Source organism: Microtus oregoni, unplaced genomic scaffold, assembly GCF_018167655.1.
Source record: "Microtus oregoni isolate MIOR12 unplaced genomic scaffold, Mior012 000038F_ref0000394, whole genome shotgun sequence".
Taxonomy (NCBI): domain Eukaryota; kingdom Metazoa; phylum Chordata; class Mammalia; order Rodentia; family Cricetidae; genus Microtus; species Microtus oregoni.
The window spans coordinates 1650768-1665381 of NW_024543097.1; the positions used below are offsets into that span (position 1 = coordinate 1650768).

The window sequence follows — 14614 nt, forward strand, 5'->3', positions numbered from 1 at the left end:
CTTCTTGTTACCTGAAAATTTACTATTGTACCCACTGCTGCTAGAGGCTCTGCTCCACTGACTTCTGCTGCCGTTAGGTGCCAGAGCACTATACAGATCTGCAAAACTCTTAGCAAAATGGGCTCTACATGTGCTAGAGTTCAGTACTGACAGTCAAGTATTTCAAAATGTGTTTTGCTTCTGTGTTGCACTCTGCCATGACTGAGGAGTGGAGTCTCTGATGCGGCTCTGGCTTTAATCTTACATTTTTACCTCTGTGGTCCACTGTGTGGGCTTTTGAAACCTGGGCTGATTTGCCTTGGTACCTTTTGTCTACTAGTGTGTGGCTTACAGTTGCTCTGCTTCTTGCTCTGACAGGAGGAAATGCCTAGAGGAGGGACCTGACGCTCGCCCTACTCTCTACCCTCTTTCTGAACCTGACCTGTGCAGCTTGAGAGAATGAGCTTTGCTGCCCTCTGCCCTCCTCGTTAGTAAAGGAAGAGTCATGAGAGGGACCATCCCTATTTCCTGTTAGCAAGAAACATCCAAGGAAGACTTTGAATTTCTTCATTGTTTGTTGTTTGAAGGTACTAGGTTTATAGCTCAGCAGATTTGAACAAATTGAGTAAAAGGTCAGCTCTATTCTGTTTTAACTAGATTTCTAAGTGCATTTAATAACCTAACCATCACATAGACCTATTTATAACTTTAAGTTTGCCTTTAAAGTCACGAAAGTACAAAGCACTGTAGTGCTTGTAACGTTCTTCCATGTTATTGTAGGTAACTAAATGACCATGGAATCTGGAGCAGACAACCAGCAGAGTGGAGATGCTGCTGTAACAGAAGCTGAAAACCAACAAATGACAGCTCAAGCACAACCACAGATTGCCACATTAGCCCAGGTATAAATACATGGAGAGATCCCAAGAGAGTATCAGAATGCCGACTCACTATTAGTATTAGCGTATGTTTAGAAATGATAGTAATGACTAATTAACAGTAAAATGCATCATTAAACATTAATATAGTTTGTGTAGTGACATGATCCAGAAATAATTACTTTTTTAATAACAAATTAATTGGCCCTCTCAAGGCAATAAAACCTTGATTATGACAGCTGCCTTGTTTTTTTTTTTTTGTTTGTTTGTTTTTGTTTTAATACCACACAGACTTATTTTGGGACCTGGAGGTACAGATATATTTGGAAACCTAAGTTTATATAGTCTGATACTAAAAAGCAGATTAAGCAAGCAAATTGAATCAGTCCTAACAATGATAGCAGTCTCTCCCCTGTGCATTCTAAGTACATTTAGTCTGGTTTTAAGTATCCTGTCCTTAAGGCCGTCATCTCTATATTTACTGTTTTTCTCTCACCTGTTTATTCTTTATTAACAAATCTTTACCTCAATATTCATGAAAACAGTGCTTAATATAAAAATACAAATATATATAAACCTGTAGGGTAAGACTGATACTTCCTTTCCCCATTTTTGGAGACAGAATGTCTCTGTGTAGCCCTGGCTGGTATCAAACTCGAGAGAGATCCACCTTCTTTTGCCTCCACAGTGCTAGGGTTAAAGGTGTGCACAGCCATGCCTGGCTGGTTCCTCTCTAAAGTGAAGCTCCCGAGAAAAATAATCCTGCCAGAGGCTTTGCTTTGCCCTAGCTCAGCTAAGAATCTGCAGTGGAAATGACTGATTAAAATCAGTCCTGAGAAATAAAGGGCTCGCCACAGGTGGGATGAGGGTGGGTGAGTCAGATACCGGAGCTCCAGCAGGAACAGAGTAGGCAGGCTGCCTGTCTTTTCTCGTAAGAAAACAGGGTTTCCCCTGCAGATCTCAGACGAGGCAGCACTTAGTGAATACAGGCTTAGTACAACATACTCAGAGAAGTTGGGGCTCATCTGAGCATTTAGCTAAGCAGGTTCCTTGATGATGACAGCCTTCAACATGTGTTCTTCTGGCCTAGTTGTTCCCTCAATATATATATATAATATATATATATTTATCTTGGGAATTCTTTCTCTTCTCATGACTTTCTTCGGGAATTTGTATTCTTAATAAGGTAGAGCATGAAAAGATTAGCTGGCATAAGAATTCTTGGTAAGAAGACTTTCTTGAAAATTATCAGTTATTTTCTATGGTCCACCTAGTGTTGTTTACAAAATTTGAGATCAAATTCATTTCTTATATCTAGCATATTATAAAGTACTTTAGGTCTCTACATAAAAAAAGTATTAATAAGTTGGTTCATTTCTGTTCTCTGTATTTAGTCATCCCCTCTTACAGTGAAAATTCACATCGTCACTTTGGGGCAGTTTCTTTCAGTTAATTGGTGGTTGTTTTGTATGTCTTTTAGGATCCTTGTGATCCAGATATTACGCTTCTGAGACTGTTTTTGTTTGTTTCTTTATTTTCCTCCTGTTTTCTTTGCTGCTTTTCATCCTTTTTGCTCTGCTTTTTTGGGAGGTTCTTCTATACACTCCATCCTACCGTTTGAATCTTTATTTTGCTAACATGTTTCCAAGTGTTGTGTTTGTTCCCTGGGTAGTCCTTTGGTGTTTCCGTAGTGTCTCTCCCTTTTCATAGGGCAGTGTCTTCTATCCTCAGGGGAAGGGGTTTGTTTGGGGGATGGTTTTCATTTTTGTCTTGTTTTGGTGATTATTTTTAGTTTCTCTTTTTTAGATGCTCATATAGCTCTTCATCTTCATTTCCATGTGTTTTGGTCTCCATCTTTCCCAGTAGAGGCGTCCACCAAATTCTTAACACTCTGGATGTCTGCCCAGGATTAAAGTGGGGGGAGATGAGGGGATAGAATTGTATGGTAGAACTTGTACTTAGCACATGCAAAGCTTTGGGCTCATGCCTCAACATTAAATGATAAGTAGATAGATAGAAATGACTAAGAAGCTACTTTGGAAGCTTTGTGGATATATTTGGAGTCCAATAGCTCCAAAGGATGAACTTAACTGTGGGGAATGGTGATCTTAACTGTTAGTGTCTTGGACCTTCTCCTTGAGTTTGACTAGGCCCCCAGAGGCAAGGGAGAGAAAGGGCTGGGATTTAATAGTGACCAGTCGTTCTGGTGTTCCGTGGTTAAGACCCATTATCTGTAGTACTTCTCCACTGTTCTCCTCTGTGGGCCAGACTTTTCTTCTACAGGGATTGAAAGGAACCATTTCTTTCTGAAGAGCCTCCAACCGCCCTTTTACTTACTTTCAGCCCTTCTCTTCATGCCACCTATTACAGTGTTGGAGATCCTCAGCACCTGGATTTCTGTGGTACAAATCAGACTTTCTCTTCCTCCATGAATTGGCCATCTATGGTCTTCTTAGTTTGTTACTATTAATCCATCTGCTCTTCAGCCTAGAAAACTCTGTTGCCTCCTTTCCTAGTTTCCACATTTATATGATTATACATATAAAAGTAAAATCAATTTCATGAAATATAATTTGGAATTCAAAAGGGAACATGCTCAGTTTATCATTAGGCAGCCCTCCAGCACTGAAGACTTAAAAGTGAAATGTGTAGTCAAGAGTGAACTTTAAGAACGCTTTTCTCCTTTCTTCTTATCTTGTTACAATTACATTTTTTTATTTGCCCATCTAAGTTCCTTTACAAATACACCACACTTTAAAAATTTTTTCTTTTAGTTTTTAACAGTTCGATACAGTCATATAATATATTTGGGTCATGCTCATGACCCCTTCTTTCCAAGGTCCTTCCACTCTGATGTCCTTCTGTTGTTACTGTTGTGACCCACTGAGTTTAATTATGGCTGCTTACATGAGCATGAGGGGGCGTTACTGAAGTGTGGACTTGCAAGGGGTTGTACTAGCAAAGAAGATGGCTGTCCTCCAGCAGCCATGAGCTGCACTAGGTCCTCAGAGAGCTTGGGAAGCCCCCCCCCCCATTCTCTCCATGATAGAACGTTATAGGCTCCATCCATACATCTCCTATGCAGTAAGGAGACCGTGTTGAGTTAGTGTACCAGCAATGTGCTGTCCAGAGCAAAGGGTTTCACAGCACCCCTTCCCTCCTGACTCTTACGGTCGCTCCACCTCCTCTTGTACTGTGTTCCCTGAGCCTTCGAGAGAGGTGTGTGTCATAGATTTTAACATAACTTCCTGTTAATTCTGACTCCGTATAAATTTTTAATACCAGCTTTTAAATGCTAGGAAAACATTGTAAAGCTAAGGCAAGATAAGATGATTATGATTTTGTCAATGAATAGGAGGGGCAAGAAAACAAAATCAGTGTAAATAAGAAAGATAATCAACATAAAATGATACATCTTATTTTCCTTTTAGAATTTAAAGTTTAAAGAAACCTGTGGTTTTGATGATGAGAATGTGCAGTTTTAGTTTATTAAGACAGTGCATCACTGTGTCCCTAGGCTGGCCTCACTAGAGCAGTCCTGCCTCACCCTCCTCAGTCTCAGGGTTCCAGACATTCACCACCCAGATGATAATGTAAAATTTTAATAAATCCAAGTAAAAAGTAATATAAGACTTATTAAACAAATTCTATAATACATTCTATTATGTAGTCATATTTTTAGTAAATATACAGAGATATTTATAATAGATTTTAAAACTGAAAAATAGGTTCCATGATAGAGTGTTGTAAAAACTGAATGCGTCTGTGTGCCTTGAGAACCACCTCTCAAGCGTATTTCACTTGGGAGCCACATGCTCCCAAGGTAGTTGTGAATGTGGCCCAACACATTTGTACATGACAATATCAAAGGTTGGACACCTGTGATAGGAAAGTGCCTCACAGGCATAGCAGGCACAAATAACAACAAATAAAATAAAAACATGGCAGATATGCTATGGTAGTGCTGGTAGTAGGAGTACATGGGAGTTTTAGCTAGGCCTTACAGTAACTGCTGTTTGGGAGTCTGAGGCAGGTGAACCCCAAGTTCAAGGTCAGCGGATAATTAATTGAAACCCTGTCATAAAAGTGACAAAAGGAGAGCTGGAGATAAACCCCGTGTTAGAGCTAGAGTACTTGTCTGTTTCCCGCCCACATACACAAGAAAGCAGTCCGGCTGTTTGGTACTCTATGTTAGACTACATGTCTGTGGAAAAGCTTAGGAATAACTAGGGTAGAAGTCACTGAGCTAGCTTGTTAGCTTCGCCTTTAAAGGATGCATGGGAGAAGACAACTAGGGGGTTAAGATGAGACAACCCAGAGTAACTTGAGGGACCGTATCCGCTTAGTTCGCTCTTCGATTCTGATGTTATGAATAGACTACCTATGTTACTCTGCAGACAGAGTACTCGGCACATTTAGAGAGCCAGGTAAAATTACACATAACTGCAAGTGACCAGAGAGAATAGAACTAAAAACAGAGATTTTGTAGCCATCTAAGAAAAAAGAAACTTCTAGTTTTATTTTTTGTGCTAAAGATAACTTGTCTTCAAAAGATCTTTTTCCCAGCTTGATGGAAGCATCCCCTTCCTGCTGTGTTTCTCTGCAAATTCATGGATAGTACTGCACCTTTCACCACACCCCAGCTCTCCCAAACCTGTTTGCCACTGCTAGCATCTTTAATTCCCCTCTTGCACTGGTCGTTCAGAAAGCCTTTCCTTACCACCTACTGCCCTCCTTCTGGCCTTTATCACCTACCCTAACTACTGTATAGGCTTTCTCATGGCCCCACCTCCCGTGCTCTCCCGCTGAAGTGTCTCTGTTATTCAGCCTCTAGAGTGACTTATCTAAAATGGAAACCTTACCAGGCTATTCCTCCTATATTCTCAGAATAGAGAAGGTTGTTTTTTCTTTTTAAGACAGGGCCTCAAATGGTAGCGTAGGCTGACTTTGTTTAAACTTGCAGCATCCTTCTGCCTCTACCTCTTTAGTATTGGTATTATGAGCATAGGCCACTCTGATTGATGAAAATGCAAGATTTTTATTTGTTTTGAGACAGCGTCTTACTGTACCCCTGGCTGGTCTGGAATTTGCAGAGGTCTCCCTACATCTGTGTACTGGGTTTAAAGGCACATGCCACTGTGCCTGGCTTGAAAACTCTTTTAATGTGTGTAGGTTTTTTTTATGATTAGACCACTGAAGCCTTTTGAGCTGCTGTATCTCTGCTTCTGACATTGAGCAGTGGTATGTGTCTTTCCCTGTATTACACACACACACACACACACACACACACCACACATCCTAAAATACCACCTGTTAACCAGTTTAGTCATTTTTTTTGGAATGGGAGGAATTGAAAGTTTTAATTATAATTCATATACTTTCTTATTAATGAAAAGACATGCTTATAATTAGTATAAACTAGAATATTATAATATATTTTAGATTGTGTTGTTCTAAACTTAGTAAGTCCTATTTGCCCAAATTTGAAAAGTTAAGGTTTTAAAACATGGTTTATTTATTTAACACCAGGGTATTCTGAAAATTTTGATGCTTAAGGCCAGCATGTCTGTTGTTGACCTTGGGTGAATTAATCTCTTAATATGTTTTTGTCTTTAAGTGAAGATAATTCTTATTACTTTGCCCTTAATTTTATAAAAAAAAGCAAAAGTAGATATCAAAGCAGGCCAGAAACTGTAAAGCAGCATATGAAGGAAGTATTCTGTAGCCTTGAGAGGATAACTAGAATGCCTGGGTAGATACCACATGAGATAACTGACTGTTTTTGTTTCTCGGGATAGGCTGAAAAGTAGAGGGGAAGAGGGATTTGTATATGGTTTAAATTTTTTAAAGAGTATTAAATCATTGATTTCTTTCACATTGTTGAAATACTTACAATCAGGAAGGTCATACTTTTGCTAATTATAAGCTACTTCATATTGAACTTGAGAGGTTTCTGTGATGGTAATTGCTTTCCATGTTTCCTTAGGTATCCATGCCAGCAGCTCACGCGACATCTTCTGCTCCCACCGTAACCTTAGTGCAGCTGCCCAATGGGCAGACAGTCCAAGTCCATGGAGTTATTCAGGCTGCCCAGCCATCAGTCATTCAGTCTCCACAAGTCCAGACAGTTCAGGTATGTGTATAAAAAGTTCTGCATATACTTTAACAACTTGTTTATAGCCGTTTCTGTCTCCTTTTAGTTGTGAAAATAAAGACACATCTAGCGTAGATTTATTTTATTCATAGTAAAGGAATGTGTTGTTTCTGTATATTTCTGCTATATATGCAGGGACAGACCTAAGGAAAATTACTTTTTTTTAATCTACAGAAAAAAAGCATTTGTTTAAATTATTTTAAATTAGTAAATCCATGCGATGAGTGGAAATGTTTGGGAAAGGCCTGTGGGGCTGATATGCCTCAGTTAAGGGAAGTTAACCTGCAGTGAGCCTGAGTTTGTATGGGGAAAAGACTGAGATAGGATTTGTACTTAGAGATCACATCAGACATAAATTGGCTATGTAAAAGGTAGACTTTATAACTTTGAAATAATAGTATGTTCAGGAGGTCCATCATAAGACTTTAATTGTATCACATATACTGTCTGACTCTTTGGAGAGTTTGTTCCTTTGGGGTAAAAGGGAATAAAGGCACTCTTTCTGAAGGTGACTACTTAGGCCTAGGGACCCAAGAGCAGTGGCAGTGTATTTCTTTGCCAATTCAGCCGATTGAAGGAAAAAAAAAAAAAAAAAAAGAAAGACTGAACATTCATGCAAGTAGGCCATAACCCCAGCCTCCCGTTTCATATTTTTTACTTCACAGTCTTCCTGTAAGGACTTAAAAAGACTTTTCTCCGGAACTCAGGTGAGTCCTAGGTCCTAGATTTGAAGAAAACTATTTTTAGAAAGGAAGGTGAGAAATTATTTATGTCTTTGTCCTTCTCTGTGAACGTGGATTTCAGGGTTACATCAAACTCTCAGCCTGAGTGTTGTACCTACTCATTACTTGGTTATTGCTTAACCCTCTGTAACATCTCTCCCCCAACCCTAGTCCAGAACTGCATAAACACTCTGACAAAGAGGAAGCCGTACCTTCTGGGGACCGTACAGTTAGAGGGGAAGTCCAATGGCTGAAATACTGTGAGCTTGCCAGAATTATGCCTTTCTGGTGTTGTGACCTGGTGACCCTAAGAACTAAACAAAGTGGATTCTTTTCACTCGAACTGCTTTCTCTCCCTTCTTCCCTCACACCCTTTCCTACTTTAAGGAAAATTTCCAGATTCAACAGGCTTCTCCTTTTCTTCCGCATTTACTATATGGTGTATCTTTGATTTCTCTTGCTCAGCCTTAATTGTTTTTGATGAGAGCTGTTGCATTTTCCATGTAGGGTAGCCAAAACTGACTGATAATTGCATGGGGGAGGAGTGCTTCCTCCTTTGTCCTAGAACAGCCATTCTGTTACTCTCATCCAAACCCATGTCAGGGTGTCAGCTTTATGCGGAGGTATTGAGATGCTGTTACCTCTTCTACTTTTTCTTTCCTTTGGTTTGCTTGACCACTGAAGGGGGTAGAAAGCTGTTGTCGTGTGAAATCCTGAAGATACTGGGAATGGACTTTATTAACAAGTTGGTGACAGTATTATTCAAATAAAGGCCTGTTTCTAGAAACTACAATCATAAGTAGTCTTTTGACTTAGTTTTTGTTCATTGAATGCTACGTTGTCATCCTCCATATTATCTCATTACTGATTCCATACCTGAATTCTTCTCTAGAGCATAATGGGGAGAACATGGTCTGCTAGTCAAGAGTTTTAGAGACTGGACCTTCTTCACATAGTAATAATCAACTGACATTGAGCACATTTGCCCTTTCTTTCTTTTTCACTTAAGAAGGTTTTATTTTAATTAAGAAATAAAACTAGGCTACAAAATGTGTATTACAGTCCTTAAGAAAATGTGATATTTAATTGTTGCTTGTCTTCTTTATTTTAATCTTATTTTGGGGCAACATAACTTAAACCCAAGTAGTAAATGTCCTTAACTTTGTTAGAAAAATATATTTGTCTTTTCAAGAATACATTTTCATCACAGTGAGCTATATAATTTTAAAAACATTTAAAAGAGAAAAGTTGGACTCCTTGAAACCTGGATTATATGGAGATGTATCTGTATATTTTTTGTTAAATACTCTAAACCAGGAGAATGTGTTAAACTTACAGTTATTTCAGCCAGTCAGCAATGTTAGTGTTAATAACTCAGTGATAGTGGTGTAGAAGAGGTTATCAAACAGAGTGACATTGTCCCTCAGACTTCTAGATGGTAGAATGTTAGTATTATAGAATAAAATCCCCAAAATATCCAGGGTATGTGTCTCTCAATGGGAGAATAAGAACAGTGGTACTTCTTTTTTTTTGTTTTGTTTTGTTTTTGTTTTTGTTTTTTTCGAGACAGGGTTTCTCTGTGGCTTTGGAGCCTGTCCTGGAACTAGCTCTGTAGACCAGGCTGGTCTCGAACTCACAGAGATCCTCCTGCCTCTGCCTCCCAAGTGCTGGGATTAAAGGCGTGCGCCACCACCGCCCGGCAGAACAGTGGTACTTCTGTTGATACATCTTAACATAGTACTATCAGAGATTGAGCTGTATTAGTATTCCATGTACAGCTTCACTGTGCTGCCCCAATACATTCTTCCATGTACAAATCACATCTCATTGTGTACAGGGTTGGGAGTGGCACTTACTGTCTAAAAATGTACCAGAAAGGATTTATAGATTTTATTACTTTAAATTATTATATCCATTTCTTCAGCAAATGTTTATTGATCACATGCTGTGTGCAGTCACTGTTCTAGGTGCTATCAGAGACAGCAGTGAACAAACAATACCTCTGTTCTCATGAAGATCACATGTGAGTGGAGAGACACACTATGAGAAAATAAAATATGTCAGGTGAGGATCAGTGCTCAGAGGTTAATAAAACAGGGGAAAGGGCAGATCAAGATGCAAAGGGAAGGTTGCTGCAATTCATTTAAGGTGGTTGGGGAACACAGAGAGCAAATATCAGAAGACAGGAAAGGCAGCTGAGCCAGGCCAGTGATAAAAACAGTCCAAAGATGTGGAAATGAACATGTTTGAAATTTGAAAAGAATAGCATGATAGTGCTGGCTCCCTAAGTAGAATAAGGAGGAGGAAAGCAGCTGGAGACTCGGTGTTGGTAGACACATTTTTTTCATGCTTTGTGATATGACGGGAACAGTAGTGAAAACTTTATATAATATGGTGCTTTTGTGGCCCTTACACAGCATTGCTGTCGGCTGACTTAAGGGGAGGAGGGGTAGCTTTTGTTTTTGTTTGTTTGTTTGTTTGTTTTGTTTTGTTTTTTCGAAACAGGGTTTCTCTGTAGCTTTTGGTGCCTGTCCTGGAACTAGCTCTTGTAGACCAGGCTGGCCTCGAACTCCCAGAGATCCGCCTGCCTCTGCCTCCCGAGTGCGTGTGCCACCACTGCCCGGCTAGCTTTTGTTTTGTTAACCCAAGACAAGTGTTCCAAAGTTTCTGATCTTGGTGGTGGCAAGCGAGGGCTTTGAAGGGATATTTTACCCAGTAGATTTTAAAAAAACAAAACAAACAAAAAATTATACTATCATTTCTTGGTGGTGGTGAGAAGGGTGTTAGCCACAAATGAAAGAGTAATTACTTTTTAGAAGAAGCTTAAGCTGTGGAGAAATTTGTAGATGCTTTCTTAACCTTTTTCATGGTAAACATTGTAGGTTTGTTTTCTTTAAAAACTCCTATCTAAAGCCTTAGGCTTTTCTTAGTTTTTTTCAGAAGTCTCAGTCTCGGTGCTGCTGAACTTCCCTGGTAAATATGAAACTAGCTGGATATGGAGACCATGCCTTTAATACTGGTGTCAGGGAGGTGGAGACGGGGATGGATGTCTGTGAGTTCAAGGCAGGCCTGGTCTCCAAGGCAAGGTCCAGGCCAGCAGAGCTATATATATAAAATGAGATCTTGTTTCAAAAAAAAGAAAGCCATACCTTTTTGCTAGAGGACAGTAACCAGTTTAGATACAGAGATCAAATACATTGGATAAATGACATTTACAGTTTACCTCGTTGATAGATGGAAATGAAAAAAAAATTGTTTTACGCACAGCTAAAAGGTGCTTGGTTTTGCTAGTCTCTACATTTAGAATTCTCTTTTAAACTAGTAGGTGTCCAATCACACTTCCAAAACCTTAAGCCTAGGTGGACAGGGCAAGTGCTGCTGTATAGACAGCCCTTGCAGGCCCTGCCTCGGTGCTGCGTGGGATTAAAGGCGTGCACCTCATCCCTGACCAGAATTGCTGTTGAAAGATGTCAATGATCTTTCAGTGAAGCACATTTAAGGACATTGTTCTCCGTTAGTGAATAAATTAAATATTTATGCCTATCCTAAGAACTTTTATAAGTAACATTTAAAATTTACAAGTAAATATATAAGCCCATGTGAAAATGTCTTAGTTGCCTGCGTACACAAGATGTGTGTGCCTGGTACCTGTTGATGCCAACAGAGGGTATCCTTGAGACTGGAGTTTGAAGGTGGTTCTAAGCTGCCACGTGGGTGCTGAGAATTGAACCAAGGTCCTGTGAAAGAGAAGCTGGTGCTCTTTTCTGAGCCATTTCTCCAAACCCCAGTTCTCTTGTTTGTCAGGGAGATAAACAGAGCAAGTTTTAAGATCAATATTCTATCTAGGCTTTACTAAGCCTTTTTGAGTGAAATATTATCTAAACCAGGAATCTTAACCGTAGCTAATCAAAAACACTTTAAGTTTGCAAAGGGTTGTATACTTTTAACATTTCTTTATTTCTAACCACTGTATAGTTCTTTTGAAATGTCAAATTATAAAAATAAATAATTGTTTGGGTTTTTAAAATGTCTGAACTGTTACAGATGGCCAAAGATAAAGACATGTTTAAGGAACGTGGGGAGTCAGGCAGTAAGGGACATGTCAGGAGGATAGGTGAGAGGGGTTCTGCTAGAGTGTGAAATCGTGGAGCCTGCTTTTGGATTTTAACTTTTATATGTTACGAATACTTATAAAATTGGATTTTGATATTTTTGAGTGTAAAAATCATAGACCCTATATGATTTTTTTTTAAGATTTTATTTTTCAAGAGCAGCTAGTTTCACAGCAAATTGGGAGTTAGAGAGTTTTCCCATGTATTCCTGGCCACCACATACATAGCTTCTTCCATGTTAACAACCCACACACCAGACTGCTATATTTGTTAGAACTGCTACATCATAATCACCTAATTCTAAGTGTAAAGATGGTACACAGGTTTCTCTCGGTGTCGGTACATTTTATAGCCATGTGGTTTTCCTCATTTTAGTTGATTCTTTCCATCTAAATTGGCAAATCTTTGAGGTTGGAGAAGGGCAGCAAGTCCACTGCGTTGGTATAGGAAACAAAACTATGACTAGAAAGGCAGTGTTACATTTCAGACCGTCTGATTAGTGTACTTACTTACATATTTTGTCTTGTTTTTGTTGAATTAGATAGCCCAGGTTGGTACCTACTATATGGCATGGATAACCTTGAACTAATTACTGACCGGTCCTTCTGTCTGCACCTCCTTAGTGCTAGGTTTGCACACATAAGCCACCAGACCTGCTTTCATATGGTGCTTGGGACCAAACCCAGGCTCTTGTTCATCCTTAGCAAACATTACCAACTGAGCTACATTCCCAAGCCCAGTATGTAAGTAACTAGCTCATAGAGCTTGTTTTAGTGAGTTTCAATGTCAATGAGGTCTTCTGTGTGCAGTGTGTGTCCTTAAGATCTTGGCAGTTGTTAAGAGCAAGGTATGGTGGTACATATAATAACCCCAGTGCTTGGAAGCAGGGCTGGAAGAATTGTCTGTTTGGGGCCAGCCTGGGTGACCAGAAAATACTCATCTGCCTCCCTTTTCCTCCAGGGAAAAATAATAAGGGTGGGGTATATCATATGTAAGAGTCAGATACAAAGAAAGCCAAAGGGGAACTAAGATTAGCAGAAATAAGTACCCTTGCCACAGTACTGCCCATTGAATTTACTGGTTACTGATTTCTCATGTTCTTTTAGTGCTTTTCCTAGTTTATGATCTTCTTTTAATCTGTGAGAACATTGGTGTAGAGACAGTGAGCAGGCTAGGTATAGCGGCTAAAGTGTTCCTTATTTCTCTCTGAAGTGAGCATACATATCATGTAGCGCTGTCAAAGGGGGTGAGTGCCCAACCTAGAGTCCTTAGCATGGACTGAATGTGGAGTTCTCTTGGAATTTCTCTTTGTCTGAGTATAGTTTTCCTTGTTGTTGTTGTTGACTATTTTGAGGTGGTGCTAACCCACACAGGCCCTCTTGTCTTCTTTAAGTCTACTTCTCCGTGTGACAGCATCATAAATACCTCATGGAAGAAAGCACACGAGGCCCCTGCAATATAGACTAGAAAAAGTTGTTATGAATGAACTTTGAGTCTAGAGTGATCTAAAGCACCACGAGGTTGTTGCTTCTGATAGCACTGACACTGGGACCACCAGGATTTTAGTTCTGGTGAAGTCTAAAGTGAAGTGCTGACTGTGAGCAGGGTCCACATTCCTTAGCTTTGTGGCCCCAGTGAGTTGCCTACCCTATTGTGTCTCAGTTCTTCTCTCTTCTGTGAGCATAAGACCAGGGCTCATCTGGGATCTGATGTTTACTGTGTGAAATAATGAACTATATGGCTGTGTTAGCATGAAATCTAAGTAAGTTCTTAGTAAATTCCAGTTTCTCTACTCCACAGAGTCTTTATCCACTCATCCTCATTTTCCAGTCTAAGGTCTCTTAACAGAAATGCATAACCCATTCATTACCTTGAAGCTTTACCCAAAAATAGTTGTAGAATGCCAACTTTGAAGCATATTTATGTATAGTAGAGGATGTTTACTGGCTTGCAGGAAAACAACAGTGTCTTCATTAAGCTTGCTATTGCTGTGATGAAGTACTATGGCCAAAGCAACTTGGAGGAAAAGGTTTATTTGGCTTACACTTTCTTAGAACTGATCATCGTCAAAGGAAGTCAAGACACTGAACTCCAGGGTAGGAACCTGGAGGCAAGAGCTGATGCAGAAGCCATGGAGGGGTGCTGCTTACTGACTTGTTCCCCATGACTTGCTCAACCTGCTTTCTCGTAATTGAGGACTACCAGCCTAGGATTGCCCCACCCACAGTGGGCTGAACCCTCCTGCATCAATCACTAATTAAGAAAATGCCCCTACGGACTTTCCTACAGCCAGATCTTATGGAAGCATTTCCTCAGTTGAAGTTCCTTCCTCTCTGATGACTCTAACTTGTGTCAAGCTGACATAAAACTAGCCAGGACAAACAGTCTACAGCATGGTAAAGAATCACTGACTTAATTGTACAACTGTAAATATGTGTTTGCAGAACAATTATAGGAAAATATATTGTTAGAGACTTAGGGCTATTTGTTCTTGTCCTTATGTTGGAAACCTTATTTTGGTTGGCAGTTCTGTTCTAACAACTGCAAGAAATAATTGCTGTTTGTAATACATTCAGGATTGGTTGCTTGGGAGAAATTAAAGACATTTTCAGGACAAATGTTCTTGTTTCCATGACATCATTTTAGTCTGTAGGAGATGAGTTGTCTTCATTAAAAACTGAAGTGTGTATAAGAGTTATATTTGTATTGGACTTAAATATTTTCTAGGAACTAAATTTGATAATCAAGATAAAGTTATTCTTTGTTTTC

The 14614-nt window shown here is 39.5% G+C and overlaps 1 protein-coding gene across 10 annotated transcripts in view; it reads left to right on the plus strand.

The window, feature by feature from the left end:
• Creb1 (cAMP responsive element binding protein 1) overlaps nt 1-14614 on the plus strand; it is a 59816-nt gene that overhangs the window by 16981 nt on the left and 28221 nt on the right. For 4 of the 10 annotated variants that reach the window (XR_005972322.1, XM_041631927.1, XM_041631923.1 and 1 more), the window contains exons 2-5: nt 358-566; nt 760-881; nt 6844-6990; nt 7677-7718. Coding sequence is in view for 9 of the 10 variants with exons in the window: in XM_041631927.1 (XP_041487861.1) it covers nt 768-881; nt 6844-6990; nt 7677-7718 (303 nt within the window). In the remaining variant the exon portion in view is untranslated. Of the gene's footprint in view, nt 1-357; nt 612-759; nt 882-6843; nt 6991-7676; nt 7719-14614 lie in introns of all 10 variants that reach the window. The other 6 variants (XM_041631929.1, XM_041631932.1, XM_041631925.1 and 3 more) reach the window with 4 other exon arrangements.